Source organism: Elephas maximus, chromosome 3, assembly GCF_024166365.1.
Source record: "Elephas maximus indicus isolate mEleMax1 chromosome 3, mEleMax1 primary haplotype, whole genome shotgun sequence".
Taxonomy (NCBI): Eukaryota; Metazoa; Chordata; class Mammalia; order Proboscidea; family Elephantidae; genus Elephas; species Elephas maximus.
This window is the reverse complement of record NC_064821.1, coordinates 199562249-199577829: the sequence shown is the minus strand read 5'-3', so window position 1 is coordinate 199577829 and position 15581 is coordinate 199562249. Positions and strand designations below refer to the sequence as shown.

Genomic DNA, 15581 nt, shown 5'->3' with positions numbered 1-15581 from the left:
GTGAGGAGAACCCAGTAAAAGTGGTATTTTGAAGTCTACAAGAGTAGATTATATCAAGCAAGGAGGGTCCGGTGTCAAATTCCACTTGGTGGTCCCATAAGATAAGGATCAGAGGGTCTATAGAATATTACCAGTGGGAGGTAATTGCTGACCATCTTGAAAGCCACGTGGATCCCCTTCAGGTCTTGCAGGGGCTCCTGGCCTCCATACGTTGAAGGCCTAGTCTGTGCAGGGAAATACTACCTAGGGGCTTGTCAAAGTCTGAGCACTCAGATAGCCAACAGGAGACACCAGTCCCTTTCTAGAAGTTGCTACATCCCCATGGAGCTGTCAGCAGACTCTGCGTATCCCAGCAAAGCCATCAGGACTGTCTGGGGTGGAGAGGTAGGGTGTGGGGAAGGGCACTTCATACCCACTTCCCCTCTCCCCTTTCCCTCCATCTACCCATGGATCAGGGCCTTTTCATGCCACTGTCTCCACCATATACCAAAAGGACAAGATAGCAAAATAATATCTGACCCAGTCCTTTGTGGCTCAAGGTAGAATTGGTCCCAAAGTTCTTGCCTTCTGATCTTTCCCAGCCTTGTTTCTGCACTAAAGAATCTATGATCAACACATAGGCCTTCACCCTTTTTGTCCTTTTGCCATTCTGGGTTCGCTCTTACTCTACCGCCTGCTGACTTAATGTCTACTCATGCATTCACCAAGCAAGTAGGAATTAAGCCCCTGCTATGTGCCAACACTGGGCTAGTCACCGGGAATTGAAAGATGCAAAAGACAGGCCCTACCCTCAAGAAGCTGAGAGTTGACTGGGGAAAGCCTACAGATAAACAGATATTTATTATAGGTGTTAGGATAGAAGTAGGCTGATAGGCCCAGAAGAATGCTTCTAACCTAGCCTGAAGCTTTAGGGAAGCCTTTCCCAAGAGAGTGATGACTTAAGGTGGGGAAATGGTAGGATGTTATGGTGAGATAGGCAGCAGGGACTAGGGCCACTCAAAAACCAAACCAGTTGCCATCAAGTCAATTCCAACTCATGGTGACCCCAAGTATGTGAGAATAGAACTGTGCTCCACAGGTTTTTTGTTTTTAATTTAAAAAATGTGCTGTGGTAAAAATATACATAACAAGACATATGCCATCTCAACAATTTTTATGTGTACAATTCAGTAACATTGATCACATTCTTCAAGTTGTGCAACCATCCTCCCTATCCTTTTCCAAATAATTCTACCACTATTAGTATAAACTCAATTCTGCCTAAAAAAAAATTCCCCCTTTCCACCTACCTCTCACCCTGGTAACCACAAATAATCTTTGGTTTCTATATATTTGATAATTTCATAAAAGTGAGGTCATATAATATTTGTCCTTTTGTGACTGGCTTATTTCACTCAGCTTGATGTTTTCAAGATTCATCTATGTTGTCGCAAATCAGGGCTTCATTTCTCTTTATGGTTGAGTAGTATGCCATTGTATGTATGTGCCACATTTTGTTTATCCATTCATCTGTTGTGGACATTTCGGTTGTTTCCACCTTTTAGCTATTGTGAGCTTCCATAAGGTTTTCGATGGCTGCCTTTTTGGAAGTATATTACTAGGCCTTTCTTCCGAGGCATCTCTAGGTGGACTCAAACTGCCAACCTTTCAGTTAGCACCTGAGCATATTAACAGTTGCAGCACCCAGGAATTCTAGGGCCATCCAGGAAGCTGAATTGCATAAGTCAAGTTATAAAAGTGAGAAATCTTAAGGGGTGTGTGGGGACAATCTAGAAGCTGATTGCAGTGATTGGAGTCTAAGGCATGAGACTTGGTGACAGGACATGAAGCCAGGGAGGTTGGCAGGGAGCAAGCTGATCAGGATTGTGATCCTGGACCTCAGCCTTTTAGGGTATGGGGGACCTCTGAAGGGTTTAAAGCAAGGATGTGCTATGGTCAACTCTGCTTTTAAATAGCTCACTCTGGTGCCTCTCAAGGAGTCCTGGTTGTACAGTAGTTAAGTACTCAACTGCTAACCCAAAGGCCAGCAGTTCGAACCCATCAGCCACTCTGTGGGAGAAAGATGTGGCAGTCTGCTTCTATAATGATTTATAGCCTTGGATGCCCTATGGGGTAGTTCTACTCTGTCCTGTAGAGTCACTATGGGTTCGAATTGACTCAGTGGCAATTGGTTTTTGGTGCCTGTCACTGTTCTTTATTTTCATGGCTCCTTGTCCTCATATCTGTGACTCAAAATGACATGTGGTTAAAGTGGTGACGCTCTAAAAAGGAGAAATGTTTGTGGGCTGATACGTACTCACACACAGTCGTCACCGTCTTGAGGCAGGTCAGTCTGCTGGTGGACGGTATGGGACTTTCTCCACAGTGGTCCTTGTTCCTCCTTGGGCTTTTCATGGGTAAGTCCACCCCCTCTACAACCTCCCAGGCACCTCTACCTGGCCTGTACGGTGGTTTATTCTAGGAATGGGTAAATTTCAGCAAAGATACTACTGCTATGGGAGCCAGGCTCCGTGCGTGTGTGTGTGTGTGTGTGTGCGCGCACCCTAAGCTCAGATTATGCAAGCCCAGACTGTGTCCTTGTCACCCTCACATCATCTCTTTTACTAATGAATCCCAAGGAGCCTGAGCATTTCTTGACTGGCTGAATGGAGGGGGCACAAGATGGAGGATCAGCCCCGGCCACTTCCAGGACTCCCCCATCACATCCTGCCGTCTTGAGCATGTTCCCGGGGACAGTCAGGTTTTTAAGGCTGCGTATGGATGTGGTGCTTTGGGATTTGTGTCCTGTATCTGATCCTCCTGTGTCCCTTTCCCCTTCCTGCCAGTCCCTGAGAATCACCTTTCATTATGACATGGGCCCTCCATGTCCCATGATTAGCTTCAGTAGAGGATTTCACACCTGGTAGCTAGAGGAGTTCCTGTCCTTCTGGATTCTTACTACTAACCCCCACTTTCCCGGGACCCGAGAGGTGACGGGAGATGGTCTTGGAAACCGGAGCGAGAGGAACATAGCTCTGGAAATGTTCATGGTGAGGGGTGGGTTCTGCTCTTTGGTTTCCAAACTTCTGAGCTTTCACTTTTGCTCTTCTGTATGGGAAAAACCAATTAGCCTTGGCTATTAGGGTCATCTGCCTTCAGAGTTGTCCCCTGTCCAGCCTCTGATGGACCCTTACCTGTTGCCGTCAAATCAACTCTGACTTGTAGCGACCCTATAGGACAGAGTAGAACTGCCCCTCAGGGTTCCCAAGGAGCAGCTGGTAGATTTGAACTGCTGACATTTTGGTTACCAGCCAAGCACTCAACTACTGTGCCACCAGGGCTCGGATGGACCCTTAGATATACTTTGTAGTTTATAAAGAATTTCACTTAGATTTTTAAAAATGTGACCCCGCCCAACAATCTTGGGATATAGATAAGGCAGATGGTATCATGCTCATTTTACAGATGATGAGAGGTTAGGTGGTATCTTCTGGCAATCTCTGAAACTGAGTCAGTGCAGTCCCTATGTGGGAAGGCGACAGCAACAGGAAAACTTTCAGAGAACCACAACATCCTGACCAAAGTCACAGAACTGAAACTGAAGGGCTGGCTTCCTGTGATGCTCCTCTCTCCTCCGCTTTCCTCTCCCCTGTGGAACAAACATTTGTGAGCTTTCCTGCCTCGCGTGGTGTCCAGGTGGGCTCTTGGTGGCCACAGAGGCAACTCTTGGGTCTATCGTGAAAGAATGGGTAAGACAAATCTTGCCTTTAAAGAGGCAAGTTAAAAAACAAACTAACGTTCCTCAGTTCATTCTAGAAACATTTTTGAGGCCTCGTGGTGTGCAAGACCTATGTTGTGTGTGCATGTGTGTGGTATGGGGGAAAGGCAGCAGGCTAGTTAAGTGTGGCAGAGCTCTGCTGCAGGACTTAGGGCATGGGCTTTGGGATCGGGGAAGCCTGGGTTTCCAGCTGGACGCTGGTGCTGTCTAGTTGATGTCTTTGAGCAAATTTCTTAACCTCTTTGAGTTTCGTGTTCTTTGTCAGTAAAGTAGGAACAGTAATACCCACTTTGAAAGTTTGTTGGGAAGGCTAAATGAAATAATATGTATGAAGTGCTTTGCACAGCATCTGGCATTTGGGATTTGTGTCCTGTACCTGATTCCCTTCTGTCTCTTTCTCTTTCCCTGAATCTAGAAACAGGATTTGAACCAGAAAGCTCAACACCTACTCCACTGCACCTAACCACTGGGATAAACTACCCCATTTACTTTATTTTATATTCAGGTATTAATTCCATTCCCCCTTCTCTGGAAACCCTGGTGGTGTTAAGTGCTATGGCTGCTGACCAAAGGGTCAGCAGTTTGTATCCACCAGGCACTCCTTGGGAACTCTATGGGGGCAGTTCTACTCTGTCCTATAGGGTCACTATGAGTCGGAACCAACTCGCCGGCAGCAGGTTTGGTTTTTTTGGGTTCCCCCTTCTCTCCTTGGGGAGCTTGTGGACTGCGGGGGAAGGCACACAACACAGTTATTATATGAGGCAGAATGAAGTAAATGCTTAAAACAAAAGAAGTCAACAAAAGCACAGGCGGGAGGAAACCAGGGGAGGGGATGGCTGGACCAGAAATCTGGAATTCGGGTAAGGATCCAGACAGGAAGCAACACTTGAGTGGGAACTTGCTAGTTACGGCACTAGAGGGGCTCAAGGGCGAACAAACCTGCTTATTCAAGGTTGAATTCCTGCAGCCTCCGCTTCAGGAGAAGAGGAAGGTCTTCCCGGTGTCAGCACCACTCCGGCTGTGACCCCACTTTGGGACGATTGCCACTGGTTTGCACGACTCTCCAGGTGGAGCCAGAATCGTTCTGTAGAAGAAATGAACAACTGAAAGTAGAGTGGATTCTGGGGTGGGCACACCAGGACACAGCACTTCCTGGCGGGCACACTCTCACCAGACAGCAACCACCCCCCACCCATCATCACAGTTATTGCCACCAGGGGCAGATTATCCAAGAGGCAAGGTAAGCACAGAGCTTACCTTGCTTACCTGATCAGCTGTAGTGAACGATTTCACTTTTTTTCACCACATCAAAGATTCTGCTTCTAGGTATGGCTGGCATCTGTCCCTCTCCCAACCCCACAGCACCTTCCTACAGAATCAAAGCCTCTTTTCAAATTTACAGTCCCTGACAGGGACGGATTACCAAGTAAGCAAGGTAAGCTGCTGAAACCCATGTGAAATTGTTCACTACAATTTAGTAAGTAAGCACAAGTAAGCCTGTGCTTACCTTGCTTACTGGGTCATCTGTCCCTGATCGCCACACTTCTTCTCAGTTCAACTTTTGGCAAAGAGCCTCACCCACCACCTGGCCTAGGAAACAGTGGTATAGCCAGTGCTTCCTGATCCCCAGGGAATCAGGACCAAGATCCCCGTCCCTGAGCCATGCTGCCTTTTCTTCCTAAACAACTGTGTAGCAGGCCTTGGGCAGGTTCATGGGACTGCATATCTGTGTTACAAAACTATTTTAACAGAAGCGGGTCAGGCTATTGGGGACTTTTTTTTTTTTAATTTCTCAATGAGGTGCCAACTAGGTTTGATGAGGGTGGGAAGAAGGTGCGTTCACCAGTTTATTCCAGTGATGCCTAAGTGTCTTTAATGATGCTAATAGTGAGGCATCTATTTGTATTATCTCATTTTGTCCTCACAAACCCCTAGAAGATGGCATTCCCTGTTTCACGGGTGAGAAAACCAAGATTCAGAGGGGTTAGCAGCCTACCCGAGATCACACAACTAGTCCATGGTGGAGCAAGTGTTTGAACTCGGTTGTCTGACTAGTGCCCTGGTAATTTACACTCTTCTCTCAAGTGCAGTATAGGCTGGTATTTAAATGCCTGTCCCACAGTCACCCTTAAACTGGCTTGGCCAGTATAGCGCAGTCCTCCTGCCCTAGAAAAATACAGTCCTGGGAAACCTGGCTGGCCCTCTGAGGAGCTGGCCTCTGTTTCAGAAGCGTCTGGACAGGCAACTACTGAGGCTGCTGCAAGGCTCTTCCTGCTGGGAGTGTTGATGTTGTTGTTATTAGCTGCTCGTTGAGTTGGTTCTAACTCTTAGTGACTCTGCGTACTACAGAAGGAAACACTGCCCGGCCCTGCGCCATCCTCACAATTGCTGTTATGTTTGAGCCTGCTGTTGCAGCCACTGTGTCAATCCATCTCGTCGAGGGTCTTCCTCTTTTTCGCCCACCCTGTACTTTACCAAGCAGGCTGTCCTTCTCCAGAGACTGATCCCTCCTGTCAGTTGCATGTTGCTGTGATGCTGGAAGCTATGGCACCCGTATTCACATACCAACAGGGTCACCCTTGGTGGACAGGTTTCAGCTAAGCTTCCAGACTAAGGCAGACTAGGAAGAAGGACCCGGCAGTCTACTTCTGAAAAGAATTTGCCAGTGAAAACTTTATGAATAGCAGTGGAACATTGCTGGGAATGGGGCTGTGCTAAATGAGTTCTGGTGCTTTCCCAGGGATGGGCAAGAGAGTGACTCACAGTAACGGCAGAAATTACTCCCGCAGCTGCCTCTTAAAAACCCTCCTTACTCTCCATTCCACTCACACCTGCAACCCTTAGGGCATCATTCATGCAATCATTTAATTATATGTTAATTAATCAATGTAAATACCGACGAACATTCTGGTATGAAGGAAAGGACACTGGCTTGTGTTCTAGTTTTAGTTCTAAATTCTTTGGGTCTCTGGTTCTCATCTGTAAAATGGGGATAAAGAACCAAGACCAATCCATTGCTGTTGAGTCGATTCTGACTCATAGCAACCCTATAGGACAGAGTAGAACTTCCCCATAAGTTTTCCAAGGAGCAGCTAGTGGATTCAAACTGCCAACATTTTGGTTAGCAGCTGAGGTCTTAACCACTGTGACACCAGGGCTCCAAAATAAGGATGGTAATCCTTTACCTGACTAGATTTTAGGGTGGTTGCGATTCTTTGGCTTGGTCAGGCTGCCTCTGAAGCTGCCCCCCTGTTCTATGTCTGCAGGGCCAGGGGCTCCCCAAGAGGACTCAGCCCGTGTGGTGGTGACTGGGACCCTAGGGGGCTCTGTCACTCTTCCCCTGCAGTGGCCGTCTGATCTGGAGGTGGAGAGCATCTCCTGGACAACCCGCTCGGTCCCTGTGGCAATTGCCAGTGTAACCCTGGTAGAAGCTGGAGGACCAGACATCTTTCATCAGGCGGAAACCCGGTACTGGGGCCGTGTGAGTGTCAGGGGCCCAGGCCGCTCTCTGCAGATCAGCAACCTGAGCAGCGAGGATGCAGGCTTCTATCGAGCCCACATTGACCTGAGGAGGTCCCCTGTCACCCATACCCGGGAGTACATTCTACAAGTCTATGGTGAGTGTTCTGGGGGTGTGTGGAGAGGGGGACAATGTCAGCCTTTCAGTTATTTTTAAAGCCTTCCCCACTTCCTTTTTAATAACATTTACAATTTTCTTTCTAATTGCACGAGTAACATATGCTCACTGTAAACAAATTTACAGCGGGATCACCTGGGAGAATCTCCTGAAAAATTGCAATGCCCAATACCTGCCATTGACCAATTGAAGCAGAGCTGTGGGATACATCATGGACAGAGAATGGGGTTTCAGGCCCTGAGAACTGGGTTTTGCCACAACCTTACTCGTGTGGTCTTGAGCTTCTTCATTGATAAAATAGGAATACTACCTTCTTGTGAGGAAAAAATACATGTGAAAAAGCCTTGTAAAACTCTACACAGATGTAAAGGATCATACTCCTTAAAGTACTTTTTTTCTTTTATTTAAGTTTCTTTTTTTAAGCCAGAGAAGCTATAAAAGAAGTAATAGGGGTAGCAAGCAAGTCCAAAGCCTGGCTGATTTGGCTGGTAAAGATAGAGCAAGCCCCTTCTAGGTTCAGTTTATTACCTATGTAGACATTGAAAGGAGGAGTAGCCAGAAGTGCCAGGTCTTTGGGTCCTTGTCCCACACACCAAAAAGTATGACACCCAAATGAAAGGGGCCAGAAGACTACACAGTTAGTTGAGGGAGACTCTGCTGCTGAAGAGCCCATTCTAGACTGTAGCTAAGTGGCTTCATCGTCTGCAGCTGTCCCCTGTGGTAAGTCTCTGGGTAGAGCAAATGGTTTGCACTCAGCTGATAACCAAAAGGTTAGGGATTCAAACCCACCCAATGGTACTTTGGAAGAAAGGCCCGGTGATGTGCTTCTGTAAAGATTACAGCCAAGAAAACCCTACAGAGCGGGTCTACTTTGTCACATGGGGTCCCCATAAGTTGGAATCAACTGGATAGCTTAGAGCAACAACAACATACCCTGCAGAAAACTTCATACCCCGTTATGACCTGGGAGGCAATGTGAAGCTGTGTCATGACAGCCTCCCAGGGGAGATGGGGGGTGATTGGGAGATGGCCTTGAGGTAGCTTCTTGCAGTAGCTCCTTGCCAGCCACCCATCCTCTTGTGTTCTGGGAGGATCCCAAGGCGTTTTGTCAAGACTCAGATTAGCTGTGGCTTCAGGCTTGGCCTGTGTGACCCATGTGGATATGTTCAAGGTCACAAGGATGCCCTGGCAGAGCTGCCCCTACAGTGAAAGTGAACAGGCAGGGAAGGCACAGATGATGAGTGAGGATGAACTCAGGAACACTAACTGACGGGGGGGAAGGCGGAGAACCTTCTCCGACGTTTTCCTTGGGTTATGTGAAGGGAAAGATTCCCGTTGGATGAAGGCATCTTTTTTGGTGGAGATGATAGCATTGCTCCCTGTCAGGGCTTGCATGGTTGGCGAGAAAGCATTTTGGTTGTGAATCAGGCCTGGCCTGGTGATAGCTGGCTCCTCACAACAAGATGAAGGTCAGTGATGGGGTGGGGTCTGCTAGGACCTGGGGTAGGATTGTTCACTGGGGTGGGCCCAGAGCTGGTGGAGAGCCCCTTACCATACTGATGGACCTCAGGGCAAGCCTGGCAGGATGGGCTCAGTATGCAGCAGTGCCGGGTTATATCTGGGAGGAGAAGGCTGTGTCCCTTGAACAGAGTGTGGGGTCTCCTCAGAGCTGCCCTCTGGGCTGACACCCAGCAGCAGCAACAATGGCAATGGGCCAGGCTTTTATCCTTGGGGTATTTCTCAGGTCATTTAAGTCTCACCACAGCCCTGTCAACAGACACTGAAAAACCAAAAACCTAACCCATTGCCATTGAGTCGATTCCAACTCATAGCGACCCTATAGGACAGAGTAAAACCGCCCCATATGGTTTCCAAGGAGTGGTTGGTGGATTCGAACTGCAGACCTTTTGGTTAGCAGTCATAGCAGCTGAGCTTTTAACCACTGCACCACCAGGGCTCTGCCACCAGACAGCAGACAGAACAGGGGTTTTTTTTTTCTAGGCTGAGGAAATGGAGCCTCAGAGAGAAAAAATGACATACCCGTGACCCAGAGCTAGAAAGTGGCAGAGTGGAATAGAACTCAGGGACCCTGACCCTGCACCCTGGCTCTTTGAGGTTTTGGTTTGTCACCATATTTATCTGCCTGAAGGAGAGGGTGCTGAGGAGAAGCGGACCTGCAGAAAAAAGTCAAAAAGGATTTGGATCCCAGGGGCCGGTCTACAGAAGACACCCTGGGGAGAACCACAGAAAGTTACCCAGCAGTGAAAATCCGAGGGGTCACTCTGGGCCTGTAGGGCCCTGTTCTGCACAGTTAGGCCGCCCCTGGGGCTGCTGTCAGCTGTAGAGCAGAGCGGCCTTCTCCCACACTCTGTGATTTGGTTAGCTGTCTTGGTCGTCTGTGGTTCTGCCGCTGCTCTTGCTGTCTCTCCCCATTCCCACCTCTACCTCCACCCCTGCCCCCGCTGTGGCCTGGGGAGGCAGGTGGGCAAGTAACAACGTGGATACCTTTAGGGGAGCACCTGGGTGGATGGGCTTTGGAGAAAAGACAGTGGGATGGAGGACCAAGGAAGTGCAAGGCGGTGGGAGAAACCTCAGTGGCTCAGGGCCGCGTCCCCAGAAGCCTTACTCAGCATCTGAAAGCTCAGTCAGTGTTGACTGTAAGGCCCCCTACTAGAGAAAGACATAATTACAGCACAGCTTCTTGCCTTTGGGTACATGTGTTGTTAACCGCCTTCAATCAGCCCCCGACTCATGGTGACTCCAGGCACAACAGAACAAAATGCTGCCTGGCCCTGCGCCGTCCTCATGAAAGACTGTTGAGATCCGCAGGGTTTTTACTGGCTGGTTTTAAAAAGCAGATCACCAGGTCTTTCTTCCTAGTCTGTCTTAGGTTGGAATCTCAGCTGAAATCCGTTCAACGTTATAGCAACACGCAAGCCTGCACTGAGCCTGAGGAAGGCGAGAATTTTACCACAGAGCCATCACTGGCCTGTGCAAGTACACATAGCCTTTTTCTATTCAATGCAGGGCTGGAGCCCAGGCCTTGGAGTCAGATCCACCTGGATTTGGGTCTTGGATTCACCACTTATTAGATGTGACTTTGGGCAAGTTGTGGTAAGCCCTCTGAGCCTATGAAATGGAGCAGATAATAGCACCTTCCCTACCTACTTCATTGGGTTGTTCTGGGAATAATGTGATATGAAGTGGGAGCACCAGCACAAAGGTGTGGGCAGGTCCTGCCTCTGTTGTTAGTCACATGTATTCAGGATGCTGTGGGGTCTTGGGCCCCACCGCCTGTGCCTTCTGCCCTGTGCAGGGGAGGCCCAGAGTGGCTTACCAGTCCTCAGTGTATTCCTTTCTCCACACACAGAGCAGTTGGCCCGGCCCCGTGTCACCCTCAGCTCCAAGATGTCTGAGAATCAACACTGTACCTTCATTCTGACCTGTGTGGCAGAAAGCAGAGGAGGTCCCATGACCTACAGCTGGACACCCCTGGGGCCCTGGACTGTTGTGTCCCACGGAGGGTCTGTCCTCAGTGTCTCCTTGAGGCCCAGAGACCGTGAGCTGACATTTACCTGTATGGTCCAGAACCCAGTCAGTAACAGCAGCTCCCACCCGGTCTCAGTGCCACACTTCTGTGCAGGTACCTGGCTCCTCAGTCTGCCTCGAGCCTGTGCACACACCCTACACAGCAGCTCTGGAGAGAACAGACAATGTGGATGAGGGGAAGCTCCTGCGGAGAGAGGGGCGGGGCCGGGGTGGAGGTTGGGGTCAGAGTACAGAGCAGGTGGTCCTGGGGGTGGAGCTGATGGGAGGCTAGCCAGAAGCCACCTTTAGGGGTTTGGGCAAGAGGAGCCTGATGGGGCTACCAGACCTGGGCTGCTCATAGTGGGTAGGGAGACACCGAGTCTGTCATTTCCCCTCTGTCTGCAGGATCTGGAACCACAGTGGGGGAGACAGTGATTGGCACCCTTGGGGAGCCAGCCACTCTGCATCTGGAGCTCCCAGCAAGGCAGGAGGTAGAAAATGTCACGTGGAGCTCTCGAGGGCTTCTTGCTGTCTTGCGACCAGGACCAGGAGGCAAACCAGTCCTGGTTGCTGAGACTCAGGAACCCTATACCGGACGATTGAGTGTCCCCTACCCTGGCTACTCTCTTCAGATCAGCCCTCTGAGGCTGCAGGACTCTGGCCTCTACAGAGCCCAGATAACTCTGCGTACTCCTCCAGTGAACATCACCAAGGATTTCACCCTGCGTGTCTACGGTAAGGTGGGGAAGAGGGCCCCCACTTGGACGTAACCTTTCCTCACCCTTGCTTGGCCAGACCAGAGCCTTCTCATAGCGTGAGCCTTCCCTTGTTGGCACAGAGAAGCTGCGGGAGCCCAACATCACTGCCAGCTCTGGGATCATGAATGATGGGACCTGCATCATCACACTGGTCTGCTCCCTGGACCAGGCTGGAGAGGATGTTCAATACAGCTGGGACCCCCATGGCCAGAGGGCAGTTGTGTCCCACGGGGGGACCACTCTCAGCATCTTCTGGAGATCTGGGGACAGTGACAGCTACTGCTGCACCATCAGGAACCCTGTCAGCCAGAGATCCCGCTCCATCCTGGCCAAGCCCCTCTGCTCAGGTAAAGCGCCTTCTCTGGGACCGTCTCCCTCCTGGGCAGCCTCTGCCCGTATTCTCAGAACCCCTACCTGCTGTCCTCAGGGCTCTAGGAGCAGTTGAAGAAACGGAGGGGCAGGATAGTCTTCAACAGGTAGTGTCTCTAGGGTGCCAGATGAGGGGTCTGAAGCCACCATCCCAAGAGCCTCCCTCTGACTACCTGTCTCTCAGGTGTCCCCTATGCTTCCACTTGCTGTAGACACAGCTGGGCATTCGGCTCATTCTTGGAACTCCCTGAAGGAAGGTGCTTCCCCATCCCCACTCAGTCTCAGGCCTGCAGAGCCCCCTTGGCTGTGTTCTCAGAGAAGCCTCAGCCTCTCCCTTGCCTGGAGCTCTGAGAGTGACCTGAGGCTGTGCTCCTCCGCTGAGCAAGCATGGCACCTCTTGGCTTCCCCACCCCTTCCAACTCAGTCACAGGCTTTGGCAGGAAACCAGTTAAACCAACCCACGTTAGACCAAACATGCTTTCTCCCATTCTCTCATAGTCTGACTTCTAAAACAGTTGTCTCTGTTTGCTATCTCCAGTTCTTCATCAACCATTCACTCCTCAACCCCTTGCTGCTGGTTTCCCCCACCAGTGACATGCTGGTTGTTAAATGCAATGGCCACTCCTCATCTCTCTTTGTCCTGGGCTTCTCCATGGCACTTGACACCATTGACATGCTCTCCTCAGCCACCGGGGATGCTCGTTCCTGGTACCTCTTCTGTCTGATTACAGCCCTTCTCAGGCCTCTCTCCACTCCCCTCGTTTCCCTCTGTTGCCCAAGGCAGAAAGCTGGGGGTCCTCTAGAGCCCCTCCTTTTCCTCACCACTGCTACCTGCCATTGCTCATCAAAACCAAAAAACCAAACCTGTTGGTGTCGAGTCCATTCCGACTCATGGAGGCCCCAATTGTTACAGAGTAGAACTGTTCCGGAGGGTTTTCTTGGCTGTAATCTTTACAGAAGCAGATTGCCAGGCCTTTCTTCCAAGGACTGCTGGATGAGTTTAAACCGCCAGCCTTTCCATTAGCTGCCAAGGGCAAACCATTTGAGCCACCCAGGAACAGCTATTGTTTATACTTTCTCTTTATTCCTTACCTGGACCACTACTGGCGCCTCCTAACTAGTCTTCCTGTTTCTAGTCTTTTCCCTCCCAATCACCCTGATTGCTGCAGAGGGTTAATTCTAAATCAGAGAAACACTTAAGTTACTTTTCTGCTTAAAACACTATGGTGTCTGCCCGTGATCTAAGGTAAAGATGTTTTAGCAGCTATTCACTCATTTCAGCAACATGCATTTATTGAGCATCTATTACGCACCCTATGCTGCTCTAGCCATTGAGGATGCAGTGAAGAAGAGACCTGGATAAATTCTCAGCCCGAAGGGAACTCACAATGTAGCGTGGCTTACCATAATCACAATCTGCATTTTGCCTTCCAGTTATCCCCTATAAAAGACTTCAGGAGAGTACTGAGCATGTGGTATTATTGCCTTTGTTGATGTGTTTACCTCCTCCACTGAGCCATGAGTAAAGCCCATTTTACTTTTTTCTGAATTTCCAATATATAAAATGTAATAGATGGCAAAAGAAAAACTGTGCACCTGACAATTGTTTAATGAGCATAGTGTGCTGTGTGTCATGGGAGATGAGGAAGCATGGTAATTGGCTTCAGACCTTAATATTCTCCTCCCTTTTCTCTGGGGGCTGGAGGACAGATTCTCTCACTCAGTTTTCTAAAGGGGTTTCCTATCCACTCCTCTGGCTTTTCATCCCTGCAAATCCCTTTCCCATTCTCCCTGTCTTCCCGTTCTTCTCTTTTATCCCAGTTTCTAACCTGTGGTCATCCTTCATTCAGCCTCCTTCCTACCCTGCTCCCTGAGGAAAGAATTTCTTCTCTTTGTGATCCTGGGAGCTTTGTGGATTAAATCGATTTGACCCTGACACATGAAGAAGCTGAGAGGAGGAATGCGAGAAAGTGGCCACCCTGTGAGAGGCAGAGATACTGAAGTGTTTGCCAACGCTGCACTCCCTGATGCCAGCATCTCCAAATGTGTGTGAGAAGGGACGTGGACATCGAAAAAGGCATAAAACCTATTTCATTTGCAAACTGAGTTCAAAAATACTAAGAAACTACTACATGCATTCTGTTTAAAATAATCATTTGTTTCGTTTAAGTGTGTCCTAAAGTGTTCAGAAAGAAAAGGGGGCTTATTCATGTAAGAAAAATTAGACAGTTTGAAACACAAGAAGATTAATAAGCTGATCTAGTGTTTGTGCATATGTTTTATTATTTTTTTGTTAATATTTCAATAAATGGGCTCAAGGGCCCAGCTTCAGCTTAAATGTTACCTCCTTGGAGCAAGCAGTCTTTTGCCCGTCATATATAAGTAGATCTTCTGATTATTCATAGTCGTTGTACCCAGTTCAATTTTGCCACAGCACTTATCGCAAATTGTAATTACATATTTATTTGTTCGTTGGCTTGTGTATCATCTGTTTCTTCCATAAGACCTCCAGCTCCATGAGTGCAGGAACTGTTTCTGTTTAGTTTACAATCGCATCCCTAGAGGATAGCAGAGTACTTGGCTTATGGTGGATACTTCATTATTTTTTCCATGAATGAATAAATGAATGGATGGAAGAGAGTAGAGAACAGTTTTTTTCTTAAGATTTTAAGACTATCAGAAGCTTCATAAAGATCTGGAACATATACCATTGCGTGTTTTCCTTTCTCTTTCTGCTTTTGATCGAAAGAAGAAAAAAATGGGATTTTCGTCCTAAAAAAGTTCCTTGAACGCTCAATAGTTAGCAAAAGAAAAAAAGGTTAAAATAAGAAGAAAATCATTTCTAGAAAGTTTTGACAGCAAGCTGCTCTGAAGTGTTAAACAGGTTAATCTAGAGCTTGAACCTGGTGGCCAATGGTTAAGCGCTTGACCGCTAACCAAAAGGTTGACAGTTGGAACGCACCCATTGACTTCAAGGCAGAAAGACCTGGGGATCTCATTCTGTGAAGATTACAGCCAAGAAAACCCTATAGGACGGTTCTACTCTGTCACGTGCAGTCAGTATAAGTCGAAATCAACTCAACACACCTAACAATAACAACAACAGAGTTTGAATCATATACAAGCAACTGACCAAATTTGGGCGAGTTATTTTCCTGAGAGAAAGATCATGAACTCCTCCTCCCTTTCCTCCCTCTGAGCTGATTCCCTTGTTTCCTATTTCACTTACAGTGAAGATTGACATGTTCCACCCATTATACACATGCTTCAATCAGGTTTTTAGCAATTGATTCTGAAATATAGCCAGGATGACAAGATATTTAAGAAAAGCCTCGAACATGAAAGACAGACACTAGACCAAACAAATTAGAAGAAAAGGGGGACTTGGAAGAAGAGAGATAAGGCAGGGAGCTGAGGAAAGTGAAATTAAAAGCCCCACATCTGTAATTAATATTCTCGAAGAGATGTGAGAGAATATTCCGTCTATGAAACAGGAAGAGAAAGCCAGAATAAGAAGAATCAGAAAGAACTT

At 48.3% G+C, this 15581-nt stretch overlaps 1 protein-coding gene across 1 annotated transcript; it reads left to right on the top strand.

The window, feature by feature from the left end:
* The first annotated feature begins 321 nt into the window (after positions 1–321).
* On the top strand, positions 322–14835 carry LOC126071529 (T-lymphocyte surface antigen Ly-9-like). Its single transcript, XM_049875717.1, has 7 exons — positions 322–384; positions 4871–4997; positions 7024–7374; positions 10765–11037; positions 11328–11657; positions 11761–12027; positions 13900–14835. The coding sequence occupies exons 1-7, from the start codon at positions 322–324 to the stop codon at positions 13977–13979; spliced, it is 1491 nt and encodes a 496-aa protein (XP_049731674.1). The 3' UTR covers positions 13980–14835.
* The last annotated feature ends 746 nt before the right edge of the window (positions 14836–15581 follow it).

Bases quoted from the DNA above. Each gene is read 5' to 3' on its own strand.
- LOC126071529 (XM_049875717.1), top strand. From the start codon at position 322: ATGGAGCTGTCAGCAGACTCTGCGTATCCCAGCAAAGCCATCAGGACT. The intron at 7,375-10,764 runs GTGAGTGTTCTG...CTCCACACACAG, and splicing joins GTACATTCTACAAGTCTATG to AGCAGTTGGCCCGGCCCCGT. The intron at 12,028-13,899 runs GTAAAGCGCCTT...TCCTTCATTCAG, and splicing joins GGCCAAGCCCCTCTGCTCAG to CCTCCTTCCTACCCTGCTCC.